Source organism: Brachycentrus maculatus, unplaced genomic scaffold (genome assembly GCF_059751285.1).
Source record: "Brachycentrus maculatus isolate JH-2025_06_01 unplaced genomic scaffold, ASM5975128v1 h1tg000574l, whole genome shotgun sequence".
NCBI classification, from domain to species: Eukaryota; Metazoa; Arthropoda; class Insecta; order Trichoptera; family Brachycentridae; genus Brachycentrus; species Brachycentrus maculatus.
The window spans coordinates 176,257-194,817 of record NW_028281314.1 but is presented as its reverse complement, the minus strand read 5'-3'; the positions used below and the strand labels follow the sequence as shown (position 1 = coordinate 194,817).

The 18,561-nt window shown below is 30.0% G+C and overlaps 1 protein-coding gene and 2 non-coding genes across 3 annotated transcripts in view; 2 read left to right on the top strand and 1 right to left on the bottom strand.

Moving 5' to 3' along the window:
* Window positions 1-10,014: 10,014 nt before the first annotated feature.
* The window catches only part of LOC148301338 (neuropeptide CCHamide-2 receptor-like), a 52,395-nt gene continuing 43,848 nt past the window's right edge, over window positions 10,015-18,561 (top strand). The window contains exon 1 of the mRNA XM_088273428.1: window positions 10,015-10,302. Coding sequence (XP_088129554.1) covers window positions 10,052-10,302 — 251 coding nt within the window. The 5' untranslated portion in view covers window positions 10,015-10,051. The remainder of the gene's footprint in view (window positions 10,303-18,561) is intronic.
* TRNAV-AAC (transfer RNA valine (anticodon AAC)) lies at window positions 12,641-12,713 on the top strand. Its single transcript has one exon. It is a non-coding gene; the product is annotated as a tRNA-Val (tRNA).
* On the bottom strand, window positions 16,362-16,434 carry TRNAK-CUU (transfer RNA lysine (anticodon CUU)). The gene has a single exon. It is a non-coding gene; the product is annotated as a tRNA-Lys (tRNA).

Below are 18,561 nucleotides of genomic sequence, written 5' to 3'. Positions count from 1 at the left end.
CTGTGAAGTATTTACACAATTGTCGAGATCGCTCTGTTTGTTCTTAAAGTTTATCCGCCCTTAAAAGGTTTTGTTTGTAGCAACAGCTGATAATGACACAATCTGTAATGAAAATAGGTACATAACTACAGTATAAAGTACGCAAATTATACCAATGATCAAATATTATACTTTACATTTTTTATTACGTGTTTTATTTTTATTTTTAGTATTGTTGCCGTTGTAATATTTTATTGTTTTAATCATTAGTGAAAAATATCCTTTGAATTTAAAACGAAAATTTGTTTTACTAATTGATTCGGTACTCACTTTTTGGTCATGTCTACCCATTTTTTATTTGAGTTTTACTTAGTAAATACCGCTATTTAATAGAGAAAAATAAAATCAATACATAAAAATTGGTAAATACCAATATAAATAGTGGTATAAGCTAAGTAAATCTTAAAGAAAAAAAAGGTTTATTTATTTATTTAATATAAAAGTTAAACTACTTTTACAGAATTAATGTATATCAGTGGGCTTATTTCTAAAAAGCAATATCTTCCAACTAACCAAAAGCAGACTGATCAAAATTTTAACCTTAGACAGCATTTTGAAATTAAATGACAGATAATGCTTGGGCATAATATCAACGAAAAAATACAATTAATCGCAGTATGAATGAACAAATAACTACATTTTCATATATTAATAAAACGTAAATTTACGAATATAAGAAAAGCAAAGAAAGAAAAATAAAAAATTGAATTTAGGGAAGAGGTAAAATAAACCAAGAATGAATGATATGGTAGACAATTACGGTTCAAAGGATAGATAGTAATATTTCCGGCGTTTGCTTAAAAGTTTTCGAAGATGGTGCACTAAATTATTTTTAATGTGTTATCTCAATTACTTTTTAATTACAAATTTACAACCTTTGACGTATTCTTTCGAAAATATTTGAAAATTTTATAAATTTGGAAACTTTTATTATTATTTTCCTTCAGTAAAGTGCTGGAACTGATGGAAAATTGTATAAATGTCCTTGTACACTCTCTAATTTTTCTTCTTTTCGTGACACTTCTCTTGGAGGTTGGCGACCATCTCCTTAAACTCCACACGATCCTGGACCAGCCTGATGAGGGTTGCTGCCTCCGGTATTCCAAACCACTGTCGAAGATTTTTTAACCTTTTACGCCCCAAACCCCGTCTACCCTCTACCTTTCCCTCTACTAAAAGCTGTAGAAGGGCATATTTTTCCACAGAATATGTGGCCAAAGATTTTTTTTTCGACAGTGGTAGCAGTACCCTTTCTAATATTCTCTATCTCTCGATAGAGAACTGATAACCGCTATCTGATTAGTTAGTATTTTATTGTTTAAAGATAGAAATCGAGCTTTAAGGAGAAATTATTAAGGATAATAAAGTAAAAAGCCGAAGATAAACCTTGAAAATTTTGATTCAACTGTTCATGAAGAAAGTTTTGAATATACAAGAGAATTCGTGAAATCGCTTATAGTTTCGTAAGAAAGTTGTGTAATACAAATAGTTATACAGTATATTTGAATTTCAAAACTTGATAAAATACAGTTAAACTTAAATCCCATAGATTACACTTAAATACCGCATACAAATCTTAGACACAGCACTTTGAGTGTTAATAAAATACGCATACTCAAAATGTTTTAATAAAATAACTGGTAAAATTATGAGCTGCATAAAATTTTTTGATTTCTTTTTCAAGCGACTCCTAGTATGTTAAATAATCCAGAATTTAGATCTTGCATATGCTATCTCAATCCAACTAAAGATGGCTGTTGTAAACTGCATCGTGAATTGTCATGAGATTGATGATATATTTATGTACATAAAAGTACCAAAAATGTTAGTAGAAAGGTTGTCAGTCATGTGTAGAATCGTTTTTTTTTCGAGCAAAGCATATAAAATTATATCAATGTATTTCTATATATATATATATATATATATATATATATATATATATATATATATATATATATATATATATATATATATATATATATATATATATATATATATATATATATATATATATATATATATATATATTTATAAATATATATATATGTATACATATATATATATATATATATATATATATATATATATATATATATATATATATATATATATATATATATATATATATTATATATATATATATATATATATATATATATATATATATATATATATATATATATATATATATATATATATATATATATATATATATATATATATATATATATATATATATATATATATATATTTATATATATATAAATATAAATATAGTAAATGTTGTATACTTGAAAATTAAAAAAATATGTTTTATATCATATTGAATGTTCAATTTTCCACGGATCCCAAAGGATTCAGCGGGATTCAGAAAATTCCACACCAGTTCCCGATGGATTAAATCTGCGTGATTGCAATCCTTGATACGAGTACACAGTAATAATTTATGATAGCACAAAAGGATTGGCATTACTCAAACAGAAAGCTTTTTGTGCTTACAAAATTTTCGTGAAACATTTTTTAATTATCAAACACTGCGAGTGATTTAATACTGATATTAAATGCGAGCTCACATACGTGTGTCTGTATGACTTTATACATTTCTGTGAAATTTATACATCTAAAATAATTAACTTGACTTGAAGTCTTGCAAATACATTTCATAATTATATAAAAAATATTATTTTTCTTTTATGCATGCAAAATAATAATCTCCATGATGGCGTTTCTCCGCAGGGGAGAGAATAGATCGCCACACGGTGTAGCCCACACCAATCTGTATTAGTACGCAATCTTCGCCTCTTCCACATTCATGCATCTTCTCATATATACACGCCCATTATTCCGAGACCTTACCTGGCTACTTTCAAGAATTCGATAAACTTGATCAAGTCAATCTTTACTTGGTCTTCCTTTGTTTCTCTTACCATCCACACTCACCTCAAATAAAAATAGGTATTTTTTTTATTGTCAACGATTTCCAATATTTTGTTTATCTGTAATATGTACCAACATATTCCTTCTATTTTCATCTACTACGATTGTTAACAATAACAACAAAACAAATCAAATCAAATACATATCGTAGTCATACAGATGAAAGTGACCAAGTGCATTTTTTACAAAAACGTGATCATTGATTATTTGATATCTTATTAGCTTAATGTTGCCCTGAAAAAATACCGAAGGATTTTAAACTTGGAAGTATGATATATTGAATTGTTAAAAATGACTAACTGCATTAATTTTTATTTTTTTACCAAGCAAACGTGAGTTTAAGTGAGCAAACGGCCCTGCTGAACATTTTACGTTTTGTTAATTGGTCTTTTTCTCCTGTACGACTACGATATATGTATATAATTTGAATATTTTGAAACAAAACTGTCAATGCCGTAGTGGTATAACGAAAATGAGTTGTGGTCTTGTGATTCCGTCGGAGTTTTCAGTCGATTCCACTCTGTCAAAAATGTATTCCCATTTTAAAATACAAGCCGCTTGGGCTTACCTGAAAATTGTATTTAAAATTGCGTTTTTATTTGGGTCAAACGCAAAAGCGCGTCACGCGTCTAGCCGTAAACATGTCCAGTGCCAACAATACCGAGGGAAATGAAACAATATTGTCGAAAACAACAACAATAACAAGGATTTTATTGCTTAAATTTCTACTTGGAATTGGAATTTGAAGCGTGTAATCATTACACCTTCATGCAATTTAAGATTAAGATGCTCCGGTTTTAATATATTGCCGTGTAAATGTAAATGGTACCAGCGAGGATGGAGATTATAATATAATTCAACGGTAAGGAATGATACTAACTAATAAGACCTACTGATACTAACACCCTGGAATTTATAGTTATACATATACACACACACAAGCTTTATATATATATATATATATATATATATATATATATATATATATATATATATATATATATATATATATATATATATATATATATATATATATATATATATATATATATATATATATATATATATATATAAATATATATATATATATATATATATATATATATATATATATATATATATATATATATTTATATATATATATATATATATATATATATATATATATATATATATATATATATATATATATATATATATATATACAAATATTTATTGCTAATACTAGCTTAGTATAATTATTTACGTTTGGTTTAAACCATTTTATTATAAATTAAAATAAAAGGAATAGAAATAATAACAGAAACCGTAATCAGAACATTTGTAACAAAAATTACTTCTGTATAAAATTATACGTGAATTTGAATATTTTTAAGTTCATTAAATACCAAATTACTCGTCGATATTACTCGATGACAAATCTAATTTTCAGGTACGTTCCTTGAAGAAATAAATCTTGAAACATGTGTTATATAGTATGATATAAATTACTTTTAAAAAAATACTCAGAATTCATTTGTATACTGCAGAGTTGCAGACCATACAGATGAAATGCAGATGAAATTCAAAAATGGATGTGAAAAAAATAAATAGATAAGCAAGCTTTCATGCAAGTGACACGAGATTTTTTTCTCTCGCTTGTTTTATTTTAACGGTGTAATTTAGTTTTCTGAATTATATTCCGGCAAATAGTACCTACGTGTTAGAAATCTGAAATATGTTTGCCCATAAATTTGATCATTAGTATTCAGTTCATAGACTGCAAACACAATTAGTTTGAAAAAATGTTATCAGAATTTTAAACCATGGCGGAAGACGGCAAAATATTCCGGTACTGAAATTGTTACGACTCACGCTAGTGTTCTTTGATGAAGTAGATTTTTAAAGTGTCATTTTCATGGCGTTAGATTTATGAAGGAAGCGGGATCTGATATGTTTTGTGGTTCATTGTAGAATATTCATCATCCAGACAATTTAAAAATATACATATTTATCTTTATTTTAAACCTTGAGGTGAAGTGTGCAAGCTTCTTAGGTTCATGTGATATTATAAATACATCATATAGAATTTAATAATAATAAAAAATAACATAAATGATTAAAGAAAATAACAGCAAACTAAGAGTTAAATGAAGTCAAATTGATGATTTCTTTGTTACATTTTTCAGTTTTCTTATGTTGTTTTTTTTACTTTTAATAAACTGTCCTAAAAAACTTAAAACATGTGATTGTCTTCGACAACAATATTTCCTATAATTTAATTTTAGTGTGCTCATTGGTTGCAGCTTATTTTTTGCCTAACCACCGTTACAACTAACATTCGAAAGAAATACAGCAATAGTGGATATATACGACTCCATATACATATGCTATGTGTACAATATTTTTCGACTTGTACACACACACACAAGCAAACACACACACATACACACGCGCGCGCGTACGCACACACACACACACACACACACACACACACATATACGTCGCAGCTATATATGTAGATAAGTTGCGTTCTACAAATATATTATTTTTTCCATATTCATTTCGTTAAATATATTGCTCAGCTAGAAATAGTTGAAACTATAGGTTCCAGGTACGAATCCTGGATCCGGCGCTTATTTTTTCACATTGCTACAATGACACCATCTATTGATATTTATTAAAAACTCGGTTTGTAACATTTACGTATATTCGTATCCATAAATTCTGTTAAAATTTTACTTTATTACGAAAGCTCAATACTAAAAAATACGGACTAGCCAGTATTCACCCCAGTATTCATGTCATGCCTCTTCCGATATCAATGTAATTTCACTATTGGTTTTTGACACATGGGTCTAATAAGTTGATTTCAACCGGATAAGAGAGGGAATAAAACAGGGCGGGAGGAACCTATCCAGTTTTTCAATATGAAGATTTCTCTACAGGGTAAAATGTTAAAGGCCAATCTGAATTCACCCGTGAATAAAAGACTTATCTACATCGTTAAGCTTAGTACATTGAAAATGTTGAATTATAATTCTTAATATTTTTTTTAGGGATTTGTTTTATGATGTCTAAGTAAAATCATTGATTTATGTTTTCCAATGAAATTTCTTGGTAGAACAGCATTTTACTCATACGATTAAATGACGAATAGTATATTTAGTTTTTGCCACATTTATTTTATTCGACCAGTGACTAGGTTTCATCGTTACCGACATTATCAGACAGTACCAGTCTAGTGATGTCGGTAACGACGAAACTCGGTCACTGGTTAAATAAAATAAATCTCGAATAAATTCTATTAAATAATAATTAATTTAATTTGTAATTACTAAAATGACCCAAAATTTTTTGTTTGCTTATGAATTTTGACATACCGCTCACTCCTTTCAAGAACGTCACAAATCAAAAAACTTAATTTTTCAGGAGAACGGTTTAAAAGTTTAAAAATAAAATACAGTGTATTAAAAATAAATATCAAGCCACTTATTGAACTTTTTACTGTGCAACAGATCTTTTAGGTAAAACCTGAAGGTTTTTCTCCATTTGAAAAATATTCCAGATATTAAAAAAAAATTAAACAATAACTTTTCTTCAAAATGTACAACACTTTGTGCCCTCTAGCTGGTAAATATTAAGTTAAAAATATGCCTGTTTTGCTGGGATAAAGTACATTTTCTGGGCATTCCGAAAACATGCACAACTGAAAATTGACGATTTTTGATTTATGACGTTCTTGAAAGGAGTGAACGATATGTAAACTCTTGGTTTTTGAAAGAGATGTGTATAGATCAGGGTGTAAAATATTAGTAAATGGGTATATTTTCACACAGGAAGATGATTCCGTATATTTGGGAAGTTTCTTTACAAGGGGTGAAACGATTGATAACGATATATAGAAAAGAGAGTGAATGCTGGAAACAGAAGGATACACTTAAACCAGTTATGGTTAACCAAGGCCTACCAGCATAAGTTAAATTTTCAGTAGAAAACGGAGTCCTAGTAACAAACCTAATGTATACAACTGAAACATAAAAGAATACTGAATGCAGTTAAAATAATATACAATCTATCAGACGAATGTGATATTAAATTATTTATAGTGAGAATATGCATAAAATATCCATCACATTTATGTATTTAGCATGTTGAAATATATGACACTTTCAAATATATAACGTTTTTAATTTTATAAACATTTGTTTTTGGTAGAAAACAAATGGAATTATAGTGATGTTAAGTGATATAAGATCATTAAACCCAATTTACTTTGAAGGTTATTGAAATACATCATAAAATTGATCAAAAATCTTAATGATTTTGTAGTTTTCTGTATCAGAGTCGGTTGATTTATCAAGTGAAATATTCACTTTTTTCAATAGATTTGAGGTTTGACAAATAGGTACCTACCTGATTGAATTTTACAGATGAAAATTATACATAAAACACAATACATAAAATGATTTAAATTTAAAATTATTTAATTTTATGTGTCTTTTAAGTATTTTATTTAATGTGCTATTACACAATACACAATGTATTTTGTCCGCCTCCGTAGTGTAATGGTCAGCATGCTCGGCTACTGTTCTGGAGGTCTCGGGTTCGATTCCCAGGGGGGTTTAATAAATATAAGTGATTTTTTTCACTCTAATATTTATTCAATATTACACTGGACTGGTACCTGAAGTTGAGGGCTGATCACCTTTCCTTCATGTGTAAACGATCGAGATAACACTGCGTTTATATGAAGCAGTGCCCTATGCACCGTTGGGGTGCGGTAAGGGTTTATTATTATTATTTATTATACACAATGTAACCGATGAATGATAAGTACAGTGTTATATTACCATACCACAATGTTAACAATGCTGTTAATATAGAAAATATATCCAAATTGTATTTATGATGACAAAATTATGAAGTAGTACAGTGCAAACATATTGTTGACTTATACTTTGCTTTCCTCAGGATTTGATTAAAGTATGATAGGTAATTACTACGTACAAAAAAATGAAAAGTCCGAAATCATATTAATGTAGAACATTAAAAAATATTGGAGTTTTTCATGCCAGATATCACTAACGCCGAAATATTTTAAACTGATTTCATATTAAGAAATATATAGGAGAGTTTGCCCGAAGAAAATTTTGCCTAATTTGTTAAGGTCCATTTCAGTTGTTCGTCTTATCCCAATAATGAATGGACGATTGACTTATCAATCTGCTTGTAAAAATCACTCCCGCTTTAAATTAAATCAGTTAATGTATTCAAGAACTTTCTGGATCGTTAAGGCAACGAAGATTTAAGATTTCTCTCAATATTTGAATGGGTTGGAAATGAAACGACAATCTTGATCGTGTTCAGAATTAATGACGATAATTAAACCTTAGAATTCTTCATATTGCATGAAATCGAAAATGCTTGCAACACAAAGAAAGGTCATTCAATACCCAGACACAGTAAATACAACTCGATTTATTTGATATATTTTCCACTCTTATGTTTTTTATTAGATTTAAACAAACTGTACTAAAAATAATAAAACATGTGGTTGACTTCAATAACAATATTGCTTAACTTTAATTAAAGCGTTTTATTAGTCAATAAGCGTTTATTCGTTTAAGCTTAATTTTTTATATAGGGATTTTTTATCTACTGGTTTTGAGACGTACCAGTCTCTATGTCAGGTTAATTGCTACAACAGCATACAAACAGTACTACACACCACTACCAAAGTAATATTTTTTTTATTGGAAGGAAGAACAACAGTCACAAAATATGATACATCAGAATACAAAAAATAAAATCATGAGTACCAATTACAGTTCTTCACAACTATGCATAAGAGAAGTCTATATATAGGAAGAGACATGAGACAAGGATGGGATAAGAGAAAATGAGGTGGCAGTGATAGGAAAAGAAGAAAAGGAAAGAACAGGGAATAGAATTACCTTTTTAGGTTTATAAGATTTCGAACAATTTAGCTTTAAAGTTTGAAAGATTGGAGTAGAACCTATCAATATTCACACACTTCTAAAAACGTAAAATGTTGATCACAGTAATGTGTAAGTGAATAGTGCTATGGTAGTGACATATAGTATTGTTTGCATGCTGTTGTAACGATTATCCAGACGAAGAGACAGGTACGTTCAAACTTTTAGACAAAAAATCCCGGCGACTGGTTAAATACTTATATAACAAATATTTTTGTAAAAAAAATATAAAATATTAAAAGTGATTAACGATAAATTAAATGCTTTAAATATTAACCCCTCGTGTGATTTGCCCAAATATAATTTGGGTAGGTATTTTGCTGACACAGTGATTTGCCCGAATTCAGTTCGGGTCATTAGTCACAGGTCACCAGTCTAGATATATCCATTCATCCTTTGTTTTTTTTTCTTTCCTAATATCGTTTATTTACGTGTTATACTGATTTATTCTAGGTACACAAACTTTTTATAGTGATTTGCCCGAATCTAGCTCTGGTCATTAGTCACAGGTCACCAGTCTAGATATATCCATTCATCCTTTGTTTTTTTTCTTTCCTTATATTGTTTATTTACGTTGTATACTGATTTATTCTAGGTACACAAACTTTTTATAGTGATTTGCTCGAATCCAGCTCAGGTCATTAGTCACAGGTCACCAGTCTAGATATATCCATTCATCCTTTGTTTTTTTTCTTTCCTTATATTGTTTATTTACGTTTTATACTGATTTATTCTAGGTACACAAACTTTTTATAGTGATTTGCCCGAATCCAGCTCAGGTCATTAGTCACAGGTCACCAGTCTAGATATATTCATTCATCCTTTGTTTTTTTTCTTTTCTAATATTTATTTTTCTTTTCTTTTCTAATATTGTTTATTTACGTTTTATACTGATTTATTCTATGTATCTCAAAATGTGAAAAAAAAAACATAATTCTGAAGAAAAAAAAGGGTGGCTTTTTTTGACCCACTTTTTTCCAAGAAAGTACTTTTTTTTTTACCTCACAAGTGGTTAATAATATTGTGATTATAATAATTATATTTTTATATATTTTTTTAGATTGGATTCATTCAACTGGTGATCGAAAGTGCCAACAATGGATGAATACGAGTTCTCGAGTTTGGTGGAGAACCTGACGGATCTGGCCGCCAACGTGACGTCACTGGTGCGCGCAGCCCACCCCGCGTCGCACGACGAGTCGGACGACTACACCCCTTACTCTGAGAGGCCGGAGACATACATCGTACCGGTGCTGTTCGCCTTTATCTTCGTGGTCGGAGTCCTCGGGAATGGGACTCTGGTCGTGGTGTTCGTGAGGAACAGGGCGATGCGAAATGTCCCAAATACGTGAGTGTTTTTATTATATTTTACACTCATTTTTCTAGAATAAATATTAAAATATTTATATTCGAGTATATGTAAATACATCCATTATTTCAAAATTTCAAATAAATTTCAAAAATTCAATTCAACAAAATATGTTTTTTTTTAAATAAATTATTAAAAACATACTTATAATGTTTTTTTCTTAAAATAATTAAAAACAATTAAAATGTCGATTTTCAGTTGTGCATATTTTCGGAATGCCTAGAAAATGTACTATATCCTAGCAAAAGCGGCATATTTTTAACTTAATATTTACCAGCTACAGGGCAGAAAGTGTTGTTTTTGCATTTTGAAGAAAAGGTGTTGTTTAATTATTTTTTTTAGATAAACCAAATATTTTTCAAAAGGAGAAAAAACATTAAGATCTTAACTAAAAAGATCAGTTGCACAGTATAAAGTTCAATAAGTGGCTTCATGTTTATTTTTGAAACATTGTATAATATACTTTAAACTCTCAAAACGATCTTATGAAAAATCAAGTTTTTTGATATTTGACGTTGTTGAAAGGAGTGAGCGATATGTATGTAGTTAAAATCACTCCAACCCCGTTGGGTTGCCGCCATCTTGAATCTCGTTTATTTTCAATTTTAGACTGTCATTGAAATAAATTAATTTAAAGTCAGTAAACGCTTTACTTCAATTTTTTATTGTGTTGTTTAATTTATTTAAGAACAATACATGTATTCCAAATTTATGGTAATACTTTACAGGCAAACATGGAACTGGCAAAGGAAGGATGAAAGCAGAGTGAATGCTGTTGAAATGCGCTCCCTCAGACATTAGGAAAGGAATGTAAGGCTGAACGAGGAATAATTGAAAAGATTAGAAAGAGCTCTTTGCGGTGGTATGGACATGTGGAGCGAATGGATAGCGAGAGAATGACTAAGAAAATATATGTGGCGAATGTGAGAGGGAAAACAGAACGTGGACGACCGAAAAAGACTTGGCACGATCAGATCAATCGGAACCTAAAATCTGGCGGTGTCAAAAGTCTGCGTAATCGGAGGGCATGTATGACTAGATGTATGGATGTGAAGGAGGCGAGGAGTGTATGTCAGGACAGAAGAGTGTGGCGTTCCATCCTCTCTGCCTACCCCTGCGGGGAAACGGCGTGATGGTAGTAGTAGTAGTAGTAGCTTTACAGGCACTTACTGAGTAAAAAGTACATGCGGATGTTGTAACAACTATTTAACAATAAGATTACACAAAATCCTTTCTTTGATGGGCTTCAAAAATTCTAAAACAACATTTCAAAATAAATGTAAAACAAAAAGTTTTCACCACTTGTATATGATTGTTTCCTGGGTTCGTCTAAATATGGTCTGGAATTTGGAATGAGTCAATATATGTGATGATTTATACAATGGATAACGAAGTCTTTGTAACTTGAATTCTCGAAAAAGAGCTTGCCAGGAAATGAATACACTTCCCTTTAGTCCAAGGATGGCCCGCATGCGGCCCGCCAGGTGTCTACTTGCGTCCCGCGGAGCAAATCACACATTTTTTTCCTTTAGTGTACACAAAACCACCAAAAGAACATTCCATCGTGCGTAGTTCGTATCATATCCCATATATGGATGTATAAATTGTTCGAAATCTTATAAACCTAAAAAAGTAATTCTATTCCCTGTCCTTTCCTTTTCTTTCTTTCCTATCACTGCCATCTCCTTTTCTCTTTATCCCATCCTTGTCTCATGTCTCTTCCTTTATATAGACCTCTCTTATGTATAGTTGTGAAGAACTATAGTTGGTACTCATGATTTTATTTTTTGTATTCTGTATGTATCATATATTGTAACTGTTGTTCTTCCTTCCAATAAAATAAAAATAAAAATAAAATAAAATAACACTATCCTGTCAATTTCCAGACCCATAATGGCGTCAAGTGGTAAATACTTTAGACTAAAGAAGAGAAGAGTAAAAGAAAAACTGAGAAATTTATAAGACAGATGGACTGTAAACTAATTTTTCGTGGAATTTAAAACAAACCCAATATGACTGATATGCAATGGTTCTATTTCTATCTTGAAAAATATAACATTATCGACATTCCAAGGCTAAACATCATTCTATAACACTTCGTTTTTGGTGGTGCCGCTCATTACCAGCGTAGTATTTGGTAATATTGAAATTATAATGAAATTAAATCATTTATATGGCGTCATATTCGTAAAATGCTGCTTCAAGAACGCTCAGGTGAGTTATTTGGCCGACTTCCAAAAAAAATACGTTCGTAATTATGTTTGAATTCGGGAGCATTATTTGAAAAAGTTCGTTATTTACGACGCTCGGCCCATCGGTTTCCGTGGTGTAGTGGTTATCACATCCGCCTAACACGCGGAAGGCCCCCGGTTCGATCCCGGGCGGAAACATTGTTTTTTTAACTTTTTTTTTTTGGTTAATATGGAAGGAAACATTGATTTTTTCATTATTATTTTTAATTTATTTGAATTATTTCGTATTTTTTTGTCTTCATTATAAAGTGTTTAACTTGAGTAAATTGGATCTCTGCAAAAAAATAACTGTTTATGAATTAAAAAATAAATGTGTATTTGTAAGTATATATTTAACAAATAAATAATAATAATAAAATAAAAAATAAATTACATGTTTCAAACGTATACAAGCAAAAACGTATCATATCAAATATTTTTTGTACTATAAGAGTACGGGAATGAAACCACGACTGCCCTAGCTATTGAAAAAAAACATTCAGGTTTTACCTAAAAAGTTCTGTTGCACATTAAAAAGATCAATAAGTTTCTTGATATTTATTTTTAATACATTGTATTGTATTTTAAAACTTTTAAAACGTTCTCCTCAAAAATCTTTTTTTTCTGACGTTCTTGAAAGGAGTGAGCGAAATGTTGGTACGTACAAATAATATCTACTTTATTCAGTGCTTCAAATGTGTTCAAGAGTATTCTGAAAGTGTTTTAAATGCTATTTTATTGATGTACTGATTTACAAGAGTAAATCAGTACATCAATAAAAACTACGAATTTAGTTTTACTGTGGTAAAACTAAATTCGGTATTTCACAATAATTCCCAATTTGATATTGGTTTGGTTGCCCGCATTGAAGTTTCTGAAGAAACTCTTGAACTATTTAAATTACAGTATGTACTGTCCAATTTTATCCGAGTTTTCCGAGATAAGTGTGACAAAACAAATCACAGTGTACGAGTATGTGGGTATCGCGGTCTGGAGTTGGGTATGTTTTAGGTAACTTTAAAGTTTAAATCCAATTTCAAATTTTGATTTGAATTCTAGTTGGAGGAAAACAAATAATGGAAGATGAAATCATGGAATTATGAACGCTTAATTTATAAAGATAAGTGAAGTGTCTATAAAATTAATGCTACTTCTCGACTTATATTTTGGAAATTTGGAACGACTTGGAAATTTGGAATGGAGGTGATGTACAGGTTGGCACAAAATTAATAACCAAATCAGAGAATGTTGTAATTTTTGCAAATGGCGTCGTTCGTCAATCATATTTTACATCTGTGAATAAGACAGCTGCAGTATACAAACATATTCATTGTGGCGCAAAATTTATCATCTTATTTTATTTTTTAACAACTTTTTTAATAAATAAAAAAAATTGAGTGATGGAAATCTTTATTTGGACCTTTACAATTGTCTGTCAAGTGGAAAAGATGATATCCGTCAAGTGGCTGCCACAAGTGTTGATACACAATTTGTTTATATAGTGCAGCTGTCTAGTTTACAATGTTCAAATATGATTGACGTACGACGCCATTTGCAAAAATTATAACAACTTCCGACATGGTGATTAGTTTTGTGCCACCCTGTACTATATACTAAGCAATTGCTTTTTCTAGTATAAAAATTTACGCAGCAAATGAAATAGCGTTTAACGAAACGTAGGCAAGACACGATAAACCCCACACGGCATAATAACCCAGAAAAACGGCATCAACATAATGATTTTATTTATTTCTTTAATATTGGAATACATAATTTTAAGCAATTATTTTGTTTTATGTATTAATTTTAAATCAAACACATATTTTTTGAGTCTAATTAGTAAACTTAGTAGACTCAAAAAATCTGTGTTTGATTTAAAATTAATACATAAATTAAAATGGAGTTCTACAAATTAAACGCGAAATCAATAAATAGAAATTATTTACAGCATTTTGAGTGTGTCCAAATACTTGTTCACAAAATCTGGATTACCTCCAATTACAGGAGTTATTTTCATATTATTTTTAGACATCTCATCAAAGATGAAGAAGACCATATTCTTCTTCATCTTTGATGAGATGTCAAAAAATAATATGAAAATAACTCCTGTAATTGGAGGTAATCCAGATTTTGTGAACAAGTATTTGGACACACTCAAAATGTTGTAAATAAATTATCTGGTCAAATTATAAGCTTAATAATAAAAATGAAAATGGTATTTTCTGGCGTTTCTCATGTGTGTGATTATAATCCAGGATTCGGATCTCACATACTAATATAAGAGTTTCTGCTTAGTAAAAAAGCTTCTTTACATCTCACCAATAGATGTATCTAGTGAAGTTCTAGTGATTCAAGAACAAAGTTTCTAAATTGGTTCATATATATAGAACTTCCAAGAATTTGAGTAGTGTGGTTGTCAATAATGGGTAGAATTGGTGAATGTTACACGTGTGTAAAGTGATCACTTAAACCAGCCTATGACGGTCGTAAGCCCCGTAAATGCCCAGACTTCCATATTCTTCTTCATCTTTGATGAGATGTCAAAAAATAATAGAAATTATTTTGTATTATTTTGTATTCCTTAATAAATAACTTAAATTACAAAGCGTTTATTTTTATTGAAAACCAAATTCATTTTATTGCTGTACCTAAGTAGATTCTACTTAGTCCAAAAATGCAAAAAAAACGTACTACAAAAAATGTCCCTTACTGTGTTTTAAGTTTGGACAGCCGTATATGTGCTTGTATCTATACAAAATATTAAATTGGTATACGTGTATTTGTGAAAACGTATCATATGTTTCAATAAAACAGAATACTTTTTTTAAGTGTTTGTACCCTGCTTATAATAAACAAGGTAAATTTCAAATGAGTCATTTTTACATATTAACTACAGTGTTTTCAATGACATATTGTATGGAAATTAACAATATAGTACAATATAATTTAATACGGAAGCGAAACGTGGACTATCAGGCAGGCAGAACGGGGTGGCTGGAGACATTTGAGATGTGGTGCTACAGGCGCATGTTGGGGATTCATTGGTCGGGACATGTAGGGAACCACGAGGTTTTAAGCGGAGAGTGGGAGTCTAGATTCTCACTCAATGAAGGAACACAACAGCGAGCCAAATTGATAGGGCATAAAATAAGACACCCAGTTCTGCTTTTCGGGTTTGAAGAAGGCATGTGCGAAGGCACAAACTACAGAGGACGACCCCGATTAACTTACATGGACCGAATTATCTCCGACATGCGTTGTAGCGGGTACGTTGAGTTCAAGAGACGAGCGGAGGACAGAGATGGGTGGAGACTGACCATGAAAGAAACATTACATCAATCATTACAAAGACTGATGCCCACGATGAAGAAAACAACATTCCGTCTAAAAATTATCAATTAGTTCAATGTCTGCATCTATGATACAATGTAGCCATTTCTAGCAGTTGGTTGCTAAACGCCAAAATCACCTGACATTATTCGTACTCACGTAATTAAAATTTAAAGCATCAGCGGAGTCGGATAAATCTTAAAAGCGTTTATTTCGATTTAAGGTAATAAGTAGAGCAACTCTCCATTTTAATAAATTGATAATGAAGTTTGAATATTCATAAAGTTCCGGTTCTTAACATGCAAAATACGTAAATCGCACGAAACTTCTACAACAACATCTCAAGAGTAATTGATCGAGACAGCAATAACTATACATAAGTATAAATGTAAATGTTAAATGAAAATGTATGCTTTGTTTGCTGTTAAAATAAAAAAAAAGACTAATCGGTTTACAACCAAAACTAAAAAATAAATGCGCCCAACGTGGGGCTCGAACCCACGACCCTGAGATTAAGAGTCTCATGCTCTACCGACTGAGCTAGCCGGGCTTATAGCTGAGTCGCCAAATTATTATTTCCCCAGTGGAGATTCGGTCAATTGTGTTATTTCTGTAACATTATCTCGCAGAAAGAAAACATTTTCTTAGGAACAATTTTCATGAATTGAATATTATTATGTACCCAAGTATACAACACAACGTATCAACAAAAACAGATTATTAATCAACTATAGGAATATATAACTTATTTTTCCTTGCTTCATCTCAACTTATCATCTTTGTAGACTATTGGGGTCAGCTCTCCTCGTCCTCAGGTTGTAGGTTCTTCTATCATGGACAACTTCACCTAGGCCATGCCTTCAAATAGTGTTTTCTTTTTCTGTAGTATCCATGAATTATTTGGTCTTCTTCTAAATGTCTTTCAAGGAAGATCCATGGCAATTACCTGGCTCACAATATGATAATATAAATAGCAGAATAGCTGTCACTAAGCCACAAAAATGGTTACAAAAATGGTTAGTTGCAAAATACATATACTTATTACATACATAAAACATACACAACTGATTGACGATGAAATACAAATAAATTATTTTAACGATATTCCTTTCCGATTACTCGTAAGTTAAAAAATAGATAAAAAAGGTAAAATACACATTACAATTTTCTTTTCTCAACATCTTTTTACCGCATTCCGGAATTCAGTATAAATATTTTTATGTACCGATTTGAGTAATAAAATTCAAATGGATAATAAATAATAATTCGCCTTAGAAACGATTTAGTATTTTTGTGAAAATGAACGCAATAAATCCCGCCAGATGAATACTATCTCTTAAAATTTACTGATTTCCTTTAATGATTTAGTATTTTGTAATAGTTATTTTCTGTTGTTCATTTTCTGTTATTAATATTGAATAAAAAGCATTGTTCTTTTCAAAAGTACAAGTAATGATTTATTTCGACAAATTATGGAGCATGTTCGACTATAATAAATTGAAAATATATTCTTAGAGTAGTTTTTGTATAATCATTGTATAGATAATACATAATAATACACAATATATATATATATATATATATATATATATATATATATATATATATATATATATATATATATATATATATATATATATATATATATATATATACATAATATATATATATATATATAAATATATATATATATATATTTATATATATATATATATATATATATATATATATATATATATATATATATATATATATATATATATATATATATATATATATATATATATATATATATATATATATATATATATATATATATATTTGTATATATATCAATCAGAACCTAATATCGGATGCTGTCAAAAGTCTGTGTAATCGAAGGGCATGTATGACTAGATATATGGATGTGAAGGAAGTTAGGACTGTAAATCAGGACGGAAGATTGTGGCGTTCAATCCTCTCTGCCTCTTGCTGAGAAATAGCGTGATGGTGGTAGTAGAAGTAGCAGTAGTACTAGTGTCGGGTTGTGGTCCCGTGGTTAGTGTCGCGGACTCTTGAGTCAGAGTTTCTCGGTTCCTAAGCGACTCATTACCACAATATGTAATAATGAGTCGCTTAGGCTAACAGAAAAAGATTAAGATTGTTTTTTTTTTTTAATATTTCTCTAAAAAAAAGTACACATCGCTCACTCCTTTCAACGACGTCATATATCAAAAAACATTAATTTTCAGGAGATCGTTTTTAAAATTTGATAGTATAATAAAGTATTATAAGTTAAAAATAAATGTCAAACCCCTTTTCGGACTTTTTACTGCGCAAAAGATCCTTTTTGGTAAAACCTGAAGGTTTTTTTCTCCATTTGAAAAATATTTAGCATGTATAAAAAAATAATTAAACAATACCTCTTCATCAAAATGCAAAAATAACACTTTCTGCCCTGTAGCGGGTAAATATTAAGTTAAACATATGCCGCTTTAGTGGATATAGTACATTTTACGGGCATTCCAAAAAATATGCAAAACTGAAAATCGACGATTTTTGACAAATGGCATAAAAAACTAAAGTTGAGTAGAATTAAATGTCCTTCAAGTTCGGTCATTACCATTTATAGCCCATAGTTGAAAATATTGATAATTCAAGATGGTGGCTGATGGAACATGATTGGGTTGCCAAAAAT